This window comes from Panthera pardus, unplaced genomic scaffold, assembly GCF_024362965.1.
Source record: "Panthera pardus isolate Hobbes unplaced genomic scaffold, ASM2436296v1 HiC_scaffold_17, whole genome shotgun sequence".
In the NCBI taxonomy this organism is placed as follows: domain Eukaryota; kingdom Metazoa; phylum Chordata; class Mammalia; order Carnivora; family Felidae; genus Panthera; species Panthera pardus.
The window spans coordinates 115,399,884-115,422,187 of record NW_026526732.1 but is presented as its reverse complement, the minus strand read 5'-3'; the positions used below and the strand labels follow the sequence as shown (position 1 = coordinate 115,422,187).

At 43.9% G+C, this 22,304-nt stretch overlaps 1 protein-coding gene across 5 annotated transcripts in view; it reads right to left on the bottom strand.

The window, feature by feature from the left end:
- Window positions 1-4,069: 4,069 nt before the first annotated feature.
- The window catches only part of MBOAT1 (membrane bound O-acyltransferase domain containing 1), a 107,710-nt gene continuing 89,475 nt past the window's right edge, over window positions 4,070-22,304 (bottom strand). For all 5 annotated transcript variants that reach the window (XM_053904852.1, XM_053904856.1, XM_053904853.1 and 2 more), the window contains 5 exons: window positions 17,085-17,188; window positions 14,628-14,692; window positions 12,251-12,383; window positions 9,977-10,128; window positions 4,070-5,252 (listed from right to left, as the gene is read on the bottom strand). In XM_053904852.1, coding sequence (XP_053760827.1) covers window positions 5,126-5,252; window positions 9,977-10,128; window positions 12,251-12,383; window positions 14,628-14,692; window positions 17,085-17,188 — 581 coding nt within the window. In that variant the 3' untranslated portion in view covers window positions 4,070-5,125. The remainder of the gene's footprint in view (window positions 5,253-9,976; window positions 10,129-12,250; window positions 12,384-14,627; window positions 14,693-17,084; window positions 17,189-22,304) is intronic.

Genomic DNA, 22,304 nt, shown 5'->3' with positions numbered 1-22,304 from the left:
TGTTCTGGGATGCTTTGTGACTGTGTTACCTTGGTGAGATGGCTAAAGCTGTAGTTTGTGTTTACTAGGGGCGTCCTGGTATGTACCATGCTGGGGCCACCTTGGTGGGATGGCTGGGGCTGGTGTGGGCTAGGTGCCTGGGGCTCACTGAGGTAGTAGGCTGGCTAGGGTGGACCTGAACGCTGCTCCTACCCATGCTATCAGGGTGGAGAAGGAAAGTTAACCAAGGTTAAGCCATGGCTTTTTTTCTGTGCCCAGGGGTATCTGTGGCTGGTATGAACTAGGCACCCAGGGCTCACTGAGGTGGCTAGCCAGTTGTGGTACCCAGAACCTTCCCTCCATCTACACTATCACGGTACATGGTAAACATAAACCATGGTGCTCCCCAGCCCCTCTAACCTGGATAGAGTTCCAGAAGATCTGCTATTTGGAAGAGGTCTAGGGCTGGATCTCTTCCATTCTAGTTGCTCTTTGAAACCACTTTTTTTCTGTGCCCCAGAGCATCTTTGGCTGGTGTGGGCTAGGGTCCCAAGGCTTTGAGTCGGCGGGCCAGCTATGGTACCAGAACCCTGTTGTCATCTTCACTGTCAAGAAGGAAGGAAAACAGTAGTGCTGGGTGGCTCTCTCAGTTAAGCATCTGACTCTCGATTTTGGCTCAGGTCCTGATCTCACGGTTCATGAGTTTGAGCCCCGCGTCGGGCCCCTCACTGGCAGTGCAGAGCTTGTTTGGGATTCTCTCTCTCTGCCTCTCTCTTGCTCATACTTGTTTGCTCACTTGCTCTCAAAAATAAACAAACTTATTAAAAAAACTTTAAAAAAAGAAAAAAAGGAAGGTGAACATAAACCATGGTACTCGTCAGCCCCTGCAACCCAGAGAAAGTTCCAGAAATTCACCAGCCATTTGCAGGGTTCTAGAGCAGTTCCTTTATATTCTTATTCTAGTTGCCCTTGTAAACCATGGCTTTTTTTTCTGTGCCCCACATCACGTCAGATGAATCTGCTCACGATCCCTCAATACTATTCCTCCCCACTGCTGTCTGCAGCATTGGGGATGGGGGGTTCCCTTCATTGCCATGTCTCCCATCTCTCTTGCTGTTCTCTACATGGCTTATCTTTACCTGTGCAAAACCTGCTTAGCCCCCAGTTCTTCTTCAGGAGGAACTACTCTGTAAATCGGTGTAGATTTGCTGTATCCATGGAGGAGGGGAGAAAGGGGGTCTTCCTAGGTCACCATCTTGGACGAGAACCCCAGAAAGTTTTCAGTTTACTTTGCCTGGATCCTTCAGAAGAATCATTATCTATAGCAGCTATACCTTAGGAGATGTATTAATAAGACGTAAAAATCAAAATTACCCTTTAATCCATGGGCTACAGAGTGGATATTGCATCAGCAGGCATGAAAACACCATTCATCTCTGTCCATCTCTATCAGAACTCTTGGGTGACCAGGGACACTATCAATGAGCAGTAATATATTTAAAGGGATCGTTTTTTCCCCAAGCACTAGGTCTCAACTGTGGGCCTAAAAGATTCAGGAAACCATGTTGTAATTCAGACTCTGTCATTCAGACTCTGTTCTTCCATTTATAGAGGGCAGGCAGAGTAGATCTAGCGTCAGTCTTAAGGGACCTAGCATTGGCTTCAGCTTGAAGTCACCCACTGCATTAGCCCCTAACAAGAGCCAGCCGTGCTTTGAAGCCATGCATTGACTTCTCTCCAGCTCTGAAAGCCTTACATGGCATCTGTCATTCAGACTCTGTTCTGTGCTGTCATTCAGACTCTGTTCTTCCATTTATAGAGGGCAGGCAGAGTAGACTTAGCGTCATTCTTAAGGGACCTAGCATTGGCTTCAGCTTGAAGTCACCCACTGCATTAGCCCCTAACAAGAGCCAGACGTGCTTTGAAGCCATGCATTGACTTCTCTCCAGCTCTGAAAGCCTTACATGGCATCTTCTTCCAGTAAAAGACTGTTTAGCATAGCCACCTTCATTAACTACCTCAGCTAGAACTTCTGGAGAACTTGCCGAAGCTTCTACATCAGCACCTCCTGCTTCACTGTGAACTTTGATGTCATGGAGACGGTTTCTTCCCTTAAACCTCACGAACCAACCTCTCCTAGCTTCAAACTTTCCTTCTGTAGCTCCTCACCTCTTTCAGCCTTCATAGAACTGAAGAGAGTTAGGGCCTTGCTCTGGATGCAGCTTTGACATAAGGGATGCTGTGGCTGGTTTGGTTTATCCAGACCACTAAAACTGTCTCCAAACTGGCAACCGGGCTCTTTTGCTTTCTTATCATTCCTGTTTCACTGGAGTAACGCTTTGAATTTCCTGCAAGAACTTTTTTCTTTGAAACACAGCTTGGCTGTTTGACGCAAGGGGCCTAGCTTTTAGCCTGTTTTCAACATGCCTTTCTCACCATGTCTAATCGTTTCTAGTTTTTGATTTAAAGTGATAGATGTGTGATTACTGCTCCCACTTGAACACTCAGAGGCCATTGTGGGGTGATTAATGGGCCTAGTTTCAATATTGTGTCTCAGGAATAGGGAGGCTGAGGAGAGGGGGAGTTGGGGGAACAACTGGTTGGTGGAGAGGTCCGAACACACACAGTTCTCAATTAAGTTTGTTGTCTTCTATGGGTGTGCTTCATGGCACCCTAAAACAGTCACAATAGTAACATCAAAGATCACCATAAGAAATATAAAATAACAAAGATGTTTGGAATATTGTGAGAATCACCAAGCTGAGACAGACACGAAGTAAGCAAATGGTGTTGGAGAAATGTTGCCAACAGACTTGCTCAACACAGAGTTGCCATTAATCTTCAAATCGTAAAAACAACAACAAAAAACGCAGTATCTGCAAAGCACAATAAAGTGCCTGCACTGAATAAAGTCCCACAATAAGAAAAATGTGCCTAAGAGCCCAGCGCTGTCTGACATAAGGCCTCTATGAGCCCAGATTCCAAAGGCCTGACTTTGACTCCATTCTGTAATACTTGATTCTCGGCAAACACGGGAGGGACCAAATGGTCCAAGTTTCCCCACGACTGAGGGGTCAGTAAAGTCACTGTACAACAGGATGGTCACCCTGGTGATCACCCCTCCTCTTGTTACCAAAATTTTTCTCTCAGAAATGAAGTTATTTAGATACAGTGAAGCCTGAATATAAATCATATTGCCAAGTTCAAAGACTTTACTGTAATATGGATTACTCCAAAGACTTTGGGCCCACGGTGATCTATATCATTTTTACTGGTGTGCATTTTTCTTGGTCTTGCACCTCTACGTGTTCCTGTTGGAAAAAGCCCCTGATAGATGGTAAGTACCCATATCCCCTCTCCCCTAACATTCCTCGTGGACCAGCAAGGTGGTATTGCCCCAAGGTTACCTGGTTAAATTGGGGTGAGCCTCAAACACCGGCCAAAATGTGCTATTTCTTAACTTCCATTATCTTACATATAAGGCCTAGAGTTTAGGTTCTAGTATTCTCCATGAACACCATACAAACTCTTCAAGGGACAAGCACATCACTTCACATTTCATCGCCCTAAGCAGCAGCAGGGTACCTCCTGGAAATTACAAACTGTCCAAAGCTTTGGAATTTGGATTTTAATCTCTGCTCCTTCACTAACTCTGTGACTGTGGGGGCACTTAGAAAACCTCCCCCTGATTCTCTGTTTCCTCGTCTGGGAAAGGGGGTTAATCCTACCTGCAAAGTTGGGAATGAAGACAGGAAATTAAACCAAAAAAACCAAAACCTTCCAAGTACATGACACAGAGGACAAATTGAACAGGTCATAAAAGGTCAAATTTTAAACAAGTAAAAACTGGAACTTTGTGCATTTGTTAAAACTTAAGAGAAAAACCTGAACTATGTGCATTTGTTAAAACTTAGAGAAACACACAAATATAAGGCACGTACTTCAGAATGCTGAGTCACCCCTCACAGAAACAAAAAGCAATCATTCCATTCAGGAATGCTTCCTTTATATAGAAACACAGCATTCATTTGGTAAAAAACCAATTGGGAGCCATCTGATTGGAACAAATTCTCTCACCATTACTTTAGGGTACACTGTTGTAACATATAATTTATTATTATCAGTTTCATCATTTTGCACATTTAATACCATGTTTCTTTCTCCCACATAGAATATTATCCAATAGAAGTCCCCGAAAGGAACCACAGCACATTCATAACAAGGATAGAAAACGGTCCTCCATTTCTGCTCTCCGATACAATGATTCAACTAAAATAGTCAAATTTAATCAACTGCAAAACCAGAAAAGTGAAAATCAGCTGGTGTGTGTATCATAACCAAGATCATGAACACCTCCACGAAATGAGGTGAGCAAAGAGAAAAATGCTGCTTCTTAACAAGCTTCTATGGAACTTTACTTTTTTAAAACAAATTACTTATTTAGAAGGCTTATTTATTCTGCCTTTGATGGTACAAACATTTGGGTGTTTTCTCAGGGCCATCCCTGGGCAAAGAGATGGCGTGTGTGAAATGGAAAACAGTAGCCCTTCCTAGACTCCCGGAGTACAGGAGACTGATTTCCAATCTTGGCTCAGTTCAGAAGGAAAAAAGGGAAGAGTTCTATCTCTTGGGGAAAAAAATGCAGCCTACTTTCGGGCATGCCTGATTTTCCATCCACTCAAGTGTTCATGGCAAGTCCTCCTGGTTCTTTCGTGCCGGCTCCTCCTCCTCCGCGGTCTTCTGAGTGTCGTCACTGTGGTCAAAGGGTCTGGGGCTTCCCAAGGAACAACCATATCTGGGTATATTCTGGAAGATCAGCTCTGTCAGCGACCACACCTTCTGCCTTCCGGAGCAGATGTATGGGCTCCCGTGGCTGGAAATGGTGCCAGAGAAGCAAAGACCCAGCAGCCCAGACTGCACGGTCTCTGGCACATTCTGCACATACCTCCACACCACTCAAGTGTCCTAGGAAATATTAAGTCAACCGGACATGGCTGACTTAAAAAGGCTTGAGAAAAATTCTCCCTGCACTTAAAAAAAAATGCACGTAAACATTGCTTCTAAGTCACTGGAGAACCCTTGAGCCTTTTGGTCTCAACTTTCCGATGTTTTGCAGTTTTACACGCTCAGCTTTTTCTTGGAGGTATCAATCTTTTTTCTTCTTATTAATGGAGTTCAGAGTCTGAGGCTGCCTCTGAATATGAGCATGGGGTTTGACCGGCAGAAATAGTATTATCAGAAGACTTATGATGTGTAAATAAAAGTACATGGACCTAAAATAAAACACAAAAATTGTATTTCGCACAAGGATGCAAATGGGAAAAGTCACATGGGTGTGATTACATCATCTGTAGGCCAGCAAGTGAAGGCACAATTTTGGGCAGTAGCCAACCCGTCTGTATTCCAGTTTGCCTTGATCCACCCCAAGGCGGGGGGCTCCTTCGGTAGGTGAGCAGGCCAGGGATGGACCAAAAGCATAGAACTGAACACAGCAAACCCATCAGCCCATCTACAGATAGATACACAGTACTGTCCCCCTGCCCTGATCAGACTAAGAGCATGAATCCCATAACAGCCAGAAACCCCTAATGATTTGAAATCTAAGAACACACAGGACCCAATTCAAACCCTATACTCTGTTCCCTAGACACAAACGCACCTTACACTTTAACTGATATGCTCAAGTGTGAAGAGTTGTTCTTGTGTGCGTTAGGAGCCAGAAGAATCCAGATTTTCAAAACCTGCTCTATGACTCTGAAAATCGCTTTCACCCAAACTAATAAGAAACAAGTGCTGCTTTTTCAGTCTGTGCATTTCTATTGTGTAAACGTGGCATTCAGCACACTGAGCACAATGTAGACAATAAATATCTGTAAATGCAAGTAATTAGAAACAGCTCACATTTGTACAACTGTTCTATAGCCTTTTGGAAAGGCTGAACTTAAACGTTCTCCAATGCTTCTGGAAGATCAAAGGAAAATAATGTCAAGAAACCCAGAACGGATTCATGTGTCCTTCTCAGACACATTGGAATCAGGTTAATTCACATATCCCCTAAATAAATTTCCCTGAAAGCATCTACAGAATAGTGAAGAGTTCTAACAGAAGCAAATACATCTTCACTTATTCTTTCAATAAGCATTTACTGCTTAGGATGTACAAAGCATTAAACCAGGACCTAAAAAAAAGGCAAAGCCCTTCCTTCCTTCAGGGGAATGGGGAACAACAGGAATATAGGAGTGAGGGTACCACAGATACCTCCCTCCCACCTTAGCTGGAGGACACGGTCCAAGAGCCCCAAGTAGAGGTCTGAAACTGTGGACAGTACTGAAACCTATATATACTGTTTCTCCCTCTACAGACCTATGATACAGTTTAATTCATAAATTAGGCAAAGTAAGAAATTAATAGAACTACAACCATGTACTTTAATAAAAGTTATAAGAATATGGTCTCTCCTCTCTCAAAATACAGTACAATAGTACTGTACTCACCCTTGTGATGATGGGAGGTGATAAAATTAGTAACATTAGGCTACTACTGACCTTTTGATCACACATCAGGAGGCGGATCATTTGCTCCCAGAGAGTAATTGCGGGTAACTGAAACCATGTAAAGCAAAACCGGGGATAAGGAGGCTCCTATAATTTAACCAGCCCCAGGCAAGTAAACAATTAATTTATTGTCTAAACCAGGACACTGAGAGTGAAAAAGAGTTCTATAGATAGACACACTGGCTCAACAGGCACTCCAGCCACGCTTTGTTCTTGCATTTTCCTTAATCTTTCATCTACACTGGAACAGTTATGTTAGATTAAAGCCAATTATTTTGGAAGTCAGAAGGAAAATATTTCAATCCCCTCCCAAAGTTTAGTAACCTATTCTGCCATTCCATATTTTTCTAAAATTTTAAGAAATACTTCATCTCTTTATTATGGAAAAACTCAACATTTGTTGAGCACCCTAGTTCCGAACCAGGTACCCCAGATACACCGACGAATGAGGCATAGTCCTCACTCTCAAGGAGATGCTATCTGCAAAAGATGTCTCTACCTGGCATCCTTACACACTGAATTTAAGAAAGTGTCACTACTAGGGCACCGGGGTGGCTCAGTCAAGCGTCGGACTTCGGCTCAGGTCATGATCTTGCAGTTCATGGGTTCGAGCCCCTGTGCTGACAGCTTGGAGCCTGCTTCAGATTCTGTGTCTCCTTCTCTGTCTGCCCCTCCACTGCTTGCTCTGTGTCTCTCTCTCAATAAGTAAATGTTAAAAAATATTTTTTAAGGGTCTTCTACTTAAAGACAAGTTCATGGATAAGGATTTGCCTTTCAAAATGAGTTCCCAAAAAGGTCCAGCCATGGACCCCAAAGGTGCCCCAACCTTCCAATTCATGTATTGAAGCCCTAACTTCCCAAGGGATGGTATTGGAGAAGCGGAACTTTGGGAGGTAATCTGGTTGGGGGTGGGCCCCGTGATGGGATTAGTACCTTTATGGGAAGATAAAGTGAAACCAGAGTGTGAGCTGCCTCTCCCTGTGTGGCTCTGCCACCCTGTGAGGACACGGAGAGAAGGCAGCTTCCGTAAACTAGGAAGACAGCACTCCCCAGAAACCCAATCTGCCAGCACCTTGATCTTGGGACTTCCCGGCCTCCGCAACGAGGGAAATGTTTGTGGCAGAACTCACTCGGGCTATATTTAGTCATAGTATCCTGAGCTCAGACAGGTTCTTTCATAATACATTTAAGTGTTTACTTGGGATTCACAACTTAAAGATTAGACAGGAATTTAAAGCTGAGATGGGAAGTCACCATAGATTGAAAACCGACTAGACCTAAAATTAAAGCACATCTGAAATTTAAATGTTAAGCAGTGATGGATGTGCGGAGAAGTGATTTGCATACAACTGCCATTCATTGCCAGTCACCGAAATTAGCCCCAAGTGAGGAACAGATCTGGAATGCAACCAGACCCACCTCCGCTAAAAAAAAAAAACAAAAAAACGCACATTCAATTTTCATTTCTTTCATCAGATTCAGTGATTCTCTTAAGAGATGCTGAAAACACTTTGTGAGATGCAATCTATGATAGCCGTTGGCAACACGTGGCTGTTACAATTCAAATTAATTAAAATTAGATAAAATTGACCATTCAGTTCCTCAGTCGCCGCAGCCACATTGCAGACGCTCAACGGCCACACGTGCCGATGACTAACACACCGGATAGCATTTCTAGACTGTAGAAACTTCTGGACAGAGCTGATCTGGGCAGGGAATTATTGTTTTTGTAAATACATGGAAATCTACTTGGGTGATCTGGCTTGGTAGCTATTTGCTTCTCTTCCTCTAGAGCCCCTGAGTGTAGGAATCAGCATACTTCAGTCGGTTAAATGCACGTTATCTCCAACAAATCGCTATTTAGCATGATCTCCAACCAGTAACATTCTGCCCAAATAGCTTGTAAAGACATTTTTCGTGACTGCATTACTGTTCTTGCTATAAAGGAACTCCAGGTCTGAAACTCAGGTCGAGGTGTGTGAGTTTTGTTCAATCACCCTCTCTGAGCTTCCACTTCCTCTTACGACAAACAGGGATACTGAGAGCTACTCTCTCCCCTCAGCTCACCGCTATCTACCATGGATTCTCGGTTCTGCCAACACTCAGGTCACTTGGGGCTTCAGTGCCCAGAACCTCCTCCTAGCACAGGGGGCCTTTTCAGTGCTGTTCCCTGTGTCTGGAGCACAGTCCCTAGGGTGCTCCACCTGGACCATCACCCTCACATCCCCACACACACTATGTTTCACTCCCCCCCCCCCCCCCCCCCCATGCAGCCTCCAGGTCTTAGCTCGAATGCCGTTGTCACCCAAAAGCTACCCTTGATGTCCGGTCTGAGTCCGATTCCTGTTACGTGCCCTCCTAAGTCTCGATACTGATGAGGGAGCATTAAGGCAAGCTGAGGGCAAAGTGCAAGCCAGCACCCCTGCCCCCGCCCCGCCCCCAGGTGGGATATGTGCCATATTCCTCAGACACTCCTGGCCGCCCAAGGACCAAGGAAAGGAAACAAGCAGTTAATAGAGATCAAAGTCATGCGGGACGGGAGTCTCCCTCAGTTCACAAATATCTTATGATGGCCTTTTTTTGGTAATTTATTATCAACAGACTCCTCTCCAGTTATCTCTAGACTCCGTTTCCTGGAGCCCCTGGTATCACCTTCCTCTCCATAGGGATATAGGGAACAAAGGCAAGAAAGAAACAGCAGGTAAAATTAAATTTCTTTACAACCTGCAGCCCATTGATAAATACTTCAGGCAAATTCGTAGTAGAACATTTCCTCCAGGAACCCCCCCACCATCCTAGCGTAAATGCCTTACTAGAGGAAAAACGACCTTAGCTTCACAATAGCAAGGCCTCAGGTATCCTAGGAGTCCTCTTTAGCAGACCAAAGGCCTTCTGGAGGCCTCCTTTTGACTCTACCTCCCCCAACTCCGGGGTATATAACTAGTCACTCTTCACAACCCCAGTAGAGCTGTTCCTGCCCACCGGTCCTGTCCATGTGCTTTGATAAAATCACATCTTGCAGCAAAGACATCTTCAACAATTCTTTCTTGGCCATCAGCTACCAACCCCCACCACTCCAAAACCTCATCAGTATCATTCACTCTGAGTACAATCTTAATGTACTCTTAATGTACTTAATGCCTCTATCAAGCTATCCCCTCCATGGGACCAGGAAGGATTTCTTTTATTTTTCTCACCATTTTATCCCTAACTTCTAGGACAGTGCCCAGCAACCAGAAGGTATTAAATGGTTTTGAGCTGAACGCAAACATTCCTGCTGTAAGTTGACACATATTTCACATTTTGGCAGTTTCCTCCACTTAAGATACGTGGAAGCCATATTTAGAAATTCTTAATACTGATGGATTCAATTTGCCAACTTCCAAGCCAAACGCAGAGAAGACAAGTTTATGAAACAGCAATGGAGAACGACGGAAACTTACTTGTATAAGCTGATGGTTGGTTCAACTGCTAACATAACGAAGGGAGCAACGGTGTAGGACACGGCCAGCTGAGTGACCGCCCAGGTGACCACGTCATACGCAACCTTGAGGGCTTTTGAGGAAAGGAAGTAATGTCTGTAGTTGTTCCTCATCTGCAAGCCAAGGAAGGCAGAGCCAGGGATAAAAAAATAAAAACAGTTTTTATTCCATGCATGGGGGCAGTATACCTTGGGAACACAGGTGATCAAAAATGCCATTATGATTTTTATTATCGTAAAAACATATATTTATGTCCACTGTTGACAAGTGTTCAAAGAACTAAGCAAAAAAGAATTTTATCTTTTGATATCTGCCAGCGAAAAGCACTGTTTATAACCTTGGCACATATCCTCCCAAGCCTCTCGCTATGCATACACATCCACATTTATATTTTCACTGATGGCACAGATTTATTTTCTAGGCTTTTTTTTTTTAGTATTCTATCGGAAACCATATTTCATGCCGAAAATATTAATCTGTGATATAATATGGAAAAGCTAACTTTTCCATAATTATTTGTAGGTCTTTTAATAAATGGGACTAGATTTGCCTCCAGAAAGACATGTAATTCCCAGATCCAAGAACCAAAGGCGCAGCTGGGACAGTGACTGGCTTACAGGTAGCTTAGCCCCAACGCAGGAGAGGCTTCCTGGGGGCCTCTGGGTAAGCTAAAGACTCCTTCTTGGCGAGTTCAAGACAGTCAGAGCTCCACCCCCTGGGGAGCGTAAGCAGTATCAGCAAACTCCTGAGTTCATTCTCCTGGGAATACTGTTCTACCAACCCTCTCTACCCCCTATCTAACTCATTTGTGAAAAATATGTCCGGGCCACCCAAAAGAAAGGCTTTCCATAAATCAATGCTTTGATACCAGTTGAAATCACAGAGCTAAAGGCATTTTCAGGAATAATACTTTGGATATATAAACGAGCACAATTCCGGTCTTTGTTTTAGCTTGTCCTGGCCATCTGTTCTGTGCTTTTATAATGTAAGGGGTATGTGAATGGGAGAAAAGACACGGCGTTCCTTGTTTTCCACTTACAGATATGTGGAATATAGACGTTACTACTCATGCTGATTGGTGCACTTTTAAAATAATCAATTATTCTTGTTCACACGTATATTCCAACCCACATTCATCGAACTAAAACAGGTATTCTGCAGGGAAGGGACTCTTGCTGTGGGATTCCAGTGCCTGAAACACTCACAGGATACATGAATTAAAGCGTGAATAGCTATGCTGGGGCTCCTGAATTCACATCCAAAATACAGTTTAACATGGCAAATCCATGGCACCAGGGGCACCTGGGTGGCTCAGTCGGTTGAGCATCTGACTTCAGCTCAGGTCACGATCTCACGGTTCATGGGTTCGAGCCCCACGTCAGGCTCTGTGCCAACAGCTCGGTGCCTGGAGCCTGCTTCGGATTCTGTGTCTCCCTCTCTCTCTGCCCCTCCCCTGTTCATGCTCTGTCTCCGTCTCAAGAATAAATAAACATTAAAAAAATTTTCTTTTTAATCCCTGGCACCTAAATATGGAAGGCCACAATCATTATCAAAGGTTGTGATTAAATCAAATACAAAACTCTACTGCACAATCAGCATACCCTGATTTACAATTACTCACATATGTGTTCATTTCGTTCTTTAAGGGCAGGCAGGGTTTGTGTTTCTTTAGCATCCTACTCTACAACCAGCACAGAGTAGGAACAGTCCAGGACGAACTGGAGGCTACCCAAACAAATTCACAAAGAATTTCACACAAACTAACTTAATCGGATCAGGCATGAGCATGTGACAAGTTAGAGTGATCTCTAACAACACAATTTTACTGGCTGCACAGACTTGGCGGATTGTTTCTCAGCTTACGATAATGAAATGAGAAAATGAGTTGGGTACAAGCAGAATGAAGCCTGTGGAGCCTCAATTACGAAGGCATCGTAATTGGTAGACCGCTTAATGATTAAAAATGGTTTCATCTCTTAAGGTACGAAACATTCGTTACTCCTAAAATTCCTTGTTTTGCAAATACCATCTGTAAATAACAGAAAAGCAGTTAATCACTTGGTGGCCAAAAATTCCTATATATTGAAGTATTTCTCTAAGAGGAAGACTTCTGTTGTGTGGTGATTTTTCAAAGCATCACTCCCATCTCCACCACCTACTTCTGAGACCAGAAGGTAACACACATACAGGCATCAGATTATTAGGGAAAAGATCCTACAACCAAAGGAAGCTTACCGTTCTGGCTGCTACTGTGACAAGGGTTCCAGTTAAGAAGGTAAAATAGTATCCAGGGTAGACACCATGCCACAAGGCAGACAGGACAAAGGTTAGCACCGTGGGGTACCAGGGAACCCGCTCATAGCACACTCTATGAAGAGAGGAAGGTACAACAAGCCATCAGTCCGAGGAGCAGAAACGTCTTAACTACACTTGTGCCTTCAGACCACACAGAAATCATCTGACCCATTATAGGTAGAACAAGCCTACCCCTATCAGGGCTTTTCAATGCAACGCCAGCTGCCTGGGCTCCGTTTCCTGAATGCTACCAGACAGGGAATTCGTAGTCCAATCGTCTGGGGAGTAGAATAGGAAGTTTTAAACTGCATGGAACTAAGTGATCTGGGCCCCGTCATACGAGATCTAATAAAAGTCCAAGCGGTCACTCCACCCAGCAAGAGCTCCTGCCTCATAGAAGCGCACTCCTCCAGTGCCCTGATCTACCGGGAACACTTATGGATCAGGGCCACTGGCACTAGAACTTTTCAGATCAGGATAGCGTCTTTCGAAGTGGGTATCTTCCTTCGGTCAAAATGAATCCCAACCTGGCCTCCGTGCCATCTACCCAGCCAACGCTGCAAACCGATTCATCTCTCTTGGCAAGGACTCCAGCACAAAATCACGGTGTCGGTTACACGACTTTTCAGCGCTTCCGGTGTCCCTTTGGATTTCAATCCACGAATTCGCTTTAAAGAGTGACACTGTGAGGACCTAGAAACTGTCAGCAAATACCCTGGAGATCTCTGACTTCTTGGTTGATTAAAACGAAGTGATGGGGACTTTCTCCCAAATCCGATCTATAAATCGCCAGTGGCAGCATAAGGAAACCACGACGTGCTTTACTAAACAATCGAACCCCCAAAAATAAAATAAAATAGGAATTCAAACAGTTAACACCAATCCAGCTCTGTATGGATTGTCAAACGCAACGGAAGTGAACCCAAACTAAGGACTACGGCTTCCTTGTCACACAAAGAAAGAGAATGCATTTGGGGAAAGAGACACAGAACCTGGATGCCACTTGGAATGTTTCTTTGAAATGGGCTAGTCTTCACAGGTATTTTTCTTACCCTCTGTATCTTTTTGTATGAATAAGATGCTTTGTTTTCTAAAGTGATTTTTTAATATCTGTTACATTTTTTATGTTCAGTCATCTTAGAACATAAATTCCCAATGGAGATATTGGGATTACCTGACATACAGAAATAGAGGTTTAGGGGCACCTGGGTGGCTCAGTTGGTTGAGCATCCGACTCTTGATTTCGGCTCAGGTCACGATCTCACGGTTCATGGGATCAAGCCCTGTGTCACGTTCTGTGCTGACAGTGTGGAGCCTGCTTGGGACTCTCTTTCCCTCTCTCTCTGTCCCTCCCCAACTCGTACTCTCCCCCTCCCCAACTCGTACTCTCTCTCTCAAAATAAATAAACATTAAAACAAACAAAAAAAGAAATAGAGGTTTATGCTAAATTTTCTGGTAAAATTAATAGCACCAGTAAGTACAAATTCCCAAAATTTGCATGTTCAGGTCAATTCTCAGATGGCGCTGCTTGAGTTTACTTTGGAGTGTTACCGTATATTGTCTCTTACCCCGATGTTGGGACCTATGAAAAATGCTATGTATCAGAAACAGAATCTACAGCTTGATAGTTTCACACTCTTCTTGCACTCATATGATCAGAGTATTTGCTAGCTAGAGTTTTTTGCTTCAAGGATAGCACATTATTAATTCCATATTAAGTAACATTTGCAGTCTTGGAATGTGTAGGGAAATAAATGACAGAGAAATATGAACAAAAATGTGAGGTTAAAAAAACCTAAATCTTCAAAGTGCCATCAAGCTGTTAATGCTAGGGATAAATGGAGATCTTCAGTGATTTGATGCTGACATTGACCTTCCTTGACCTAATCTCCTATAGGTAAGAGGCAGCAAAACACAGAGGTTTAAGAGCCTGGCTCTGGAGAGAGTCTCTTTGGGCTCTTATCAAGTACTCATTAGCTGTGTGACTTTAAGCAAGTGTCATAACCTCTCTGTCTCACTTTCCACATCTGTAAAATGGGGATAACCGCCATCTCCTATGGAACTGACCTGAGAACTGCACGAGTGGCTGCTAGACAAGAAGGGCACTATTAGGTGTTTGATACACTAAAATAACTATGCTACGCTGCGACCCTCTCACATTATTTCTACTTTTCCATTATAGGGCAGAGATGTTAATACAAAACAAAAGTGTCAGATGACACGTTACTCCTGGCAGACTACTGCTCATCTAGCGACGCCCATCTAAACATATCCCAGTGCCATGAGCAATGAGGTCATTTTTTTTATTTTTCTTACCGCTTTAGCCAAGTAGCTGTCTGAATATTCCAGTTTTCTAAGTACATTTTGAAACTTGTGGCAGTCTAGAAAGAAGAAAATAACACCTATCATTAGCTTCAAAAATTCCCCAAGTAATGGAAAGTCCTCCCCAGAATTTCCCTGGCGGCAGATTAGATGTGCATAGAGACGACTCCATCCAGAGAAGATCAGTGGTTCCATCCTACACAGTACAATTTCCCGGTGTTTAGACAGTTCGCTTTGCACTAAAACTTGGCTTGCAAAGTCTTCATTTCCCTCAAAACTTATTTTCAAATTATAGGAAAATTGAAGGAATGTCTTACAGGTTTTTCTCCCACTCTGGTTAAAAAAAATTTTTTTTAAGTCATCTGAGTTTAAAAACTAAACACTCTAAAGGGGGATTTGCCATAGGAAAAGTTTCATCATGTCGATTTAGGCTTTTCTGGAGACAACCTAAATTTAACTGTCATCTTTCCCTATGTGGCCATCTATACACTAGGTCAGTCTTGTGAAGTGATTCTGCCAAGAGCTGCACAGGTTCAAGGGCTTCCAGTTGGATTTAGAATAGGGAGAGATTTCACGCATGAAGGAGTCTCCATACAAAAAAAGAAAACAAACATCACCCAACTGGCAATGACACAGGTGCCAAGGAGAGAGATTCCAAAATAATCCATCAATTGGGTTTTCTCATTAAAAAAAAAAAGAAAGAAAGACAAAAGTCATATCAAAGGCTGGCAGTAGAAAGCATGAAGCAAACTTTCAAGAACCAGAACTCTTGGGGTGCCTGGGTAGCTCAGTTGGGTAAGTGTCTCTTGATCTCAGTTTAGGTCTTGATCTCAGAGTTGTGAGTTCAAGCCCCACATCATGATGCCTACTTTAAAACAAAACAAAAAACCAGAATTCCTAACAAAGGCAGAGTATAAGTGGCACTTTTTTCTATGCAGCCCTAAGGACATCTTGGGCCATACATTGGCCTAATGTAGTATGTTTGGAGGGAAGGTGAGAGATGGTAGGTAGGTAGATAGATCAGACAGAAAATTAAATACATAAGTAGATATTATAACTTTTTAATTCAAAGCCCTAAGGGGTTTTATTTATGTTGTCTTTGGCTAATACAACGCTATATGTACAGCTTCGAAGTACCTTAACTAAATCAGACTTCCTTGGGTTTCTTCAGCTCTTTGCTCTAGATCAACTCTACTGAGAATGCAAACTTCTGCTTTCTGGTTTTCTCTTCTAATAAAGATGTGACTTAACAACTTAGCGCTTCACCCTGACCACACACCCACAACAGGAGGGCTGTGTTTTGGGCACACAGCTGAGGGTACTGGTGAGCAGGCCAAAGGGAGATGCTGTAAAGGACGTGTACCCGTAGCACCCCAAGGCAACCAGCAGTGATCCGAGATTTTTGAGGAAGCCAAGAACTTGAGTGGGAAAAGCGAATGAAGTCCCGATGCGACTCTCTCGGACGTCATCTGTATAGAAATGGGAAGCTTGTAAGTGATCTACACTGCTTTTCCAAGCATGACAAAGGTCGTACTGGAGGCTGCTGCTTGTCCATTAAGAAGAAGAGAAGCCTCGGGCATTAAGAAGGTGGAGAACATCGGCCATGTCCCCTTTTGGCCTGGTGTCCACCTAACAGGGAGCAGGCGGTCAGTCTCCACATCCCTGGTTTCTTGCTCTACACGCACATCCTCTTCTGCTCAGACTCTCCCGTGGCACCCTGCCTGCCCTGTGGTGGGTGGGAAACCAGAACCGACAGCAAATATGAGTCACCCGGCTAGAGGACCAACCCTTCTGTAGGTCGAGAACCGAGTCCTTACTCCCACTCAGCAGCCAGAAGGAAAGGCTGCTCTGACCGCTCACACAATGCCAGGAAAACCGGGAATCTCATGGCCCCAACAAGACCACCTCTGAAGATAAGGACATGTCGAGAACCGAACCGTGATCCAAGAACAGAGCCAGGGAAAGACCAAAAACAAACAAACAAACAACAACAAAAAACCCACGCTGATTCGAGTGGCCTAAAAGCCATGTGCCATGACAACGCTTCTTAAAAGCAAATGGATTAGAAATGTTTCAGAAGGAACCACAGAGAATGCCTGCCATACAACAACCTAAACGCAGGAACTTCCAGTCTGTATTCTTGACTGAAGAAAGCAGAATGTGAAATGAGAGAAGATGACATCTGTACTTTCTGGTAGAAAGAACAGGACTGTAAACAACAAAACGATTTTCCTGGTTCCTTTTCAGATTTCTACACGTCATTCCTTGAGCCATGCAAACTGTCAAGAAAGTAGGTTATCTTAAAAAAAAAAAAGTCCAAGGGGCTGCTCGACTTAGAATTCCCTGATCCCTCGGACACTCTGAGGAAGAACTTCCAGGGACACGACACTCAAAGCAAATCATTTGCTCTATTTGCGACGGAAGCTTGATGCAAAAGCATAATAGACTCACCTCAATTTTCCAGATGTTTAGGTTAGAAAGCAGATCCCAACAGAAATTTCCATTCTTATCCACTCCGCTGAACCCAAAGCCCGCTGCATTATTCACTGCATCAGCTATGGTTTTTAAAACAACACATTAGGATATGGAACAAAAGTCACGTTGCTGCTTTATAAGATATTAAATGTCTGTCTAACTTTAAGATTGAGAGAGAGGCAGTGGTCTCTCCTTTGGGAAAGAAACCAACACAATTTTAAGGACCTGGTACCATCATAAATCACAGAAACATCAGTGGTTCTTTGGTGGCCTTAACGTTCACGGACTCATTTTTATTCATTCGCTAGCATTTAGTGAACACCTGCGAATAATAAGGCACTAGACGCTCACAGAACACAAAATGGAAGTAAAAGAGAAATGAATCAGAACAAAGCAGCAAGGATTTAGTGACCAGCTTGATAGAAGGGGAGACAGGGAAGAAGGTAAACACACATCTAAGCTCAGAAGCAGAGGCCAGAAGAAACCGAGGACCCAGGGGACTCAGGCCCGAGAGTTGTCATTCAAGATGGCACAACGTGAACTGATAGCGTTAGTTCTGAAAGAGAAACCGGAGCTCATTCTGGACACATTCAGGGTGACATGCCAGTAGGTTTCAGCCAGAGCTGCTGAGATACAGTTAGAAAAGCTCAGAACACAAGACAAAGAGCTGAGACAGAGAGACATGAATCTGGGGCCAGCAGCCACGGAGACCACACGTGGACCCCATTACCAAAGCATCCTACCCACAAAGTCAGTCTGAGAAAACGCCCGTTTCCATCTTTATTTCACTTCACTGAAGTGTAAGAAGATGTCCCCCTGAGGTGAGTGCAACATTTCTGACTCCTTAATTATGCGATTTTGTAATCAGATAGAGACCTGATGAAATCGACGTAGATGCCGACCAAGAGGCTGATTTTCTCTTTTCACTTCAATTCTGTCAGACTATTTTCTTTAAAAAAAGAAACTTCAACACCCCACCCCCCCAAAATAATAGTCCAGATAAAAAATGGGCAGAAGACACAGACATTTCTCCAAAGACAACATCTAGATGGCCAACAGACACACGGAAAGATGCTCAACATCACTCATCAGGGAAATGCAAATCAACACTATAATGAGATATCTATCACCTTATTACTTGTCAGAGCGGTTAAAAAATACAACAAACACCAAGAGTTGGCAAGGATGTGGAGAAAAAGGAATCCTCATAGACTCCTGGTGGGAATGCAAACTGGTGCAGCCACTGTGGAAAACAGTATGAAGGTTCCTTAAAAAGTTTAAAAAAAGGCCTACCCTATGATCCAGTAATTTCACTACTGAGTATTTACCCCAAAAATACAAGAATACTGCTTCAAAGAGATACAGCATTATTTACCATAGCCAAACTATGGACACAGTCCCAGTATTCATCATTGATGAATGGATAAAGATGTGATATGTGTGTGTATATGTATACACACATACACACAATGGAATATGATTTATCCATAAAAATGAAACCTTGCCATTTGTAACAATATGGATAGAACTAGAGAGTATCGTGCTAAGTGAAATAAGTCAGAGAAAGACAAGTACCATATGACTTCGCTCATATGTGTTTAAAAAACAAAACAAATGAGCAAAGGGGGGAAAAACACAAACCAAGAAACGTACTCTTACTTAACTCTAGAGGACAAACTGATGGTTACCAGAAGGGAGGTGCATAGGGGGATGGGTGAAAAAGGGTCTGGAGATTAAGGAGGGCACTTGCTGATGTATGGAAGTGTGGAATCACTGTATCACACACCTGAAACCAAATACAACACTGTATGTTTACTGAAGTTAAAATAAAAAATAAATCACAGCGCCGTCTTAAGATCTGGGGAGATCTTAGAAAAATCTTTCTTGTAGCTCTACTCATTCTTTTCTATAGGAGTTCAGGGCCAGCTCCAGAGTGACTTCTGAAGGGTTACTCTAAAGAAACACAGCCCGTTCTATGTTCGTCTCCTTTCCTTTTGAAAGGGCTGATGACTGCTTTACCACCTCCAGGTTGGTCCTCTAGCCGGGTGACTGTGTTTGGCTTCACTGGGAAACGATCTGGCTTCTTTTAGAAGGAGGGAAGAGAAGTACTGAGGGCTGATAGGTCATTCTCCCAAGCTGACTGGATGGATACTCAGCGGACAAGGAGAAGAACAACAAAGCAAGGGTGTGCCAGTTAAGAAACGACTGGGTGTGCCAGTTTAAACGTGCGGGAAGACACTGAACAACAAGACAAAGAGAAGAGGGGCAGTTGGGGTCGGTGTTGGAGACTGAAACAAGGGCCGGGACCCGCAAGGCAGCCCCTCACTCAGTTCCTTCCGCCCCCTCCGGCCTCATCTAAAACGCAGATTAACAACTTCTTCTCTTTCTGGTTCTCGCTACCTTTCCAGGATTGTAGAAAGCTCTCTCTCTACAGGTGTTCTCAGTGTTCCCAGCGGTGCGAAGACAGTGGCAAGGGTGAGCTCCGGAGGCAGAGCCCCTGGCTTCCTGCCCCCCATCGAGCAACACCCTGAGCGTATGGCCTGGGAGAGTTGTCTGACATCTAGACACCCATTCCCTTGAGAGGAAATTGGACAGAAGAATGGTATCGAATTTAAAGCCATGTGGAAAGACTTAAACGAGATATGAGTGAGCACAAAGCACGGTGCCTTGCCTGTGGGCGCTCAAGAAATGTTAGCTGTTATCACAGTGTCCGTCTTGCCCAGGCTTAGTGATGCTAACATTCTCATCACGCAGGTGGTCAACAATGCCAGACTCCGAATGCTAGAAGGAATTCTGATCCCACAGCCTGAGCGGCTACGAGCCACCCCGCCAAGATAAATGAAGGACCAGAAATAGCGACTCTCGGATGCTACGTCTCTATAGAGGATGGGGGGACCTACCGGGTCCCCCTAGTGCATTCCGCCTCCTCTTAACCGAAGACTTGTGTTTGTCTCCAAGCGGAGGTGGGTGCTACATTCACCAGCCCCAAACTGGCTTTACTTGTATTGCCTACTGTATGATCGAAGATAAGTTGGATACCCATATTTTGGAGGTCGTGTTCCTTGGAACACAGCCTGGGCTGAAGTTGAGTCTCGCTAATTAGTACTAATTAGCAAGGGAAAAACAACCAGGATCGTACATGAAGTCCAAAGAAAACAGCTTTAATTATTTCACTGTAAACAGTAACGAGAAAACGAGGCTAACACGGTGCAGCTCAGCTGAGATCCATCAAGAGGCCAGCTTTAAGGATTAAATTTATAATCACGTATAATTAGTGCATCAATTATATGTAAATGATGTTTTAAGGAGCTGGATAAAACAATTATTTGGTAAAGCAGTTTAAGCATTCCCTGTTACACTCTTCATTGCTTCTTTATTCGTAACACAAAGGTTAATTTCAGACCAGCCCAAGCAATCTAAACTAACAAGGTTCAAATTGAGGCCATACAAATTAATGAAGTGTTTCTACTGAAGCTATCAAAACCAGATAAAGTGAAGAGGGTATAGAAAAGAGCCAAGTCCAAAAAAGCTACCCACGGGAAAGAGTACTTCTATACTCCCAGTATCTGGGGCACTCCCGAAAGGGCAGAATGACACCAGACACCCCGTTCCCTAGAACCCCCTCCCCACCCACAGCCCCACCAGCACAACCCACCTCGTGTTAGACTTTCCCTATGAGGCCACGGACTGGCCTTTCTTTCCTCCTAAAGCAGGAGCTCATTTAGTCCAGAAGCCAGCCCGTAAGCCCTAGGATACAGAATACGGGAGAGGGAAAAGTAGGGAGAGGAGAGAGAAAAGGAAAGTAAGTGAACAAGCAGAAGGCAGAAGAGGGCGTGAAAGAGTATTAGCTCTTCCTCTCTCGCTCATTCTCTTACACGCCCACGTGCACACACACACAGACGCACCCGCAGGTTAGAGCAGAGTGAAGACATTAAGTAATTCACGTAGAAAACTAAGCCTGGTACTCCGAGCAGGGTTCACCATAGTATGTGTCACGCCTGCCTACAAGAAATTCTCCTTCTCAAGTAAGCAAACAACTACAGAAAGAGGAATAGGACTTTTGAAGCCCCAGCCCATATTCCTCGTCCCCTCTGTACTCCTCGCCTGGGGACAGCTCTCTCTGTGTCCTGCCTGGATGGGGTGCACAATTCTGTGCCCACACAACGTAACCATCTTGACCACAGACCAGAGCTCTTGTTCCCCCTTTGCGTTCCCCCGAGCACAGCACCCGGTCCTCGACAAAAACTCCCTGCAGTAACCAAATAGGACAGACACAATTTCCCATGCTGCAAACTTGTTTAAGAGCCTTAAGTCAGATCTTTCTGGCCAAGCATTACATCAATACCGCACCGGACTGAACTTATCCCTGAACATCTCGACCTATGAAAATCATGTAGACCAGGGGCCGGGGAGAGGGAGGAATGAGGAGAATATTACTTTTTCTAACGGGTACAGCATTCCTGTTTGGGGTGACGGAAAACGTCCTGGAGACGGATGGTGGTGATGGTCGCCCAACACCGTGTATTTACTTAATGCCCGTCTGTTGTACGCATAGAGATGGTTAAAATGATAAATTCTACGTTATGTCTATTTTACCACAAAAAATAAAAATTCAGTAGCTACCAGCTTTAATTTGGAGATAAAAACTTGGGAGCATGAAATGAGAAAAAAGGAACTCAATTAAGCGCTATGCCTTCACTCACGGAATATGGGCGAAGCACCAGGCACTGAGTTTAATCATCTGTTTCGCTTAATAAACCAAATCACCGCTCCCTGACATCAAGCCCCAGGTCACCCTCAGCTAAGAAGTCAAATTTCCATTCCTGAAAGGGTTCCAAATGTGAACTAGACACAGCTGCCGTGCCTTATCAAAATCCCTTACCACGCCTGGTAAGTAAATAGAAGGACTCACGGCTCACTCCAGCAAAGCTTTAAACTTTTCCAGTCTAAAATTGTTTGAAAGGAAAGAGAGAAAAATCAAAGTGAGTTGAATTTTCTACCTTAAAAAAAAAAATCACTTGAAAAAATCTTAACCAACAATTAAAGCAGCATAACCTCAATCAGCACGTGCATTGGTAAATTATTCAAGCATGTATCCTGTATTATGTACAACCCAGAAAAATGGCCCGATGACCAGCTCATGCTGGAATTTTTCCCTAACTTTCCGCTGTACTGAAGGCCAGTTCTGACTGGTGG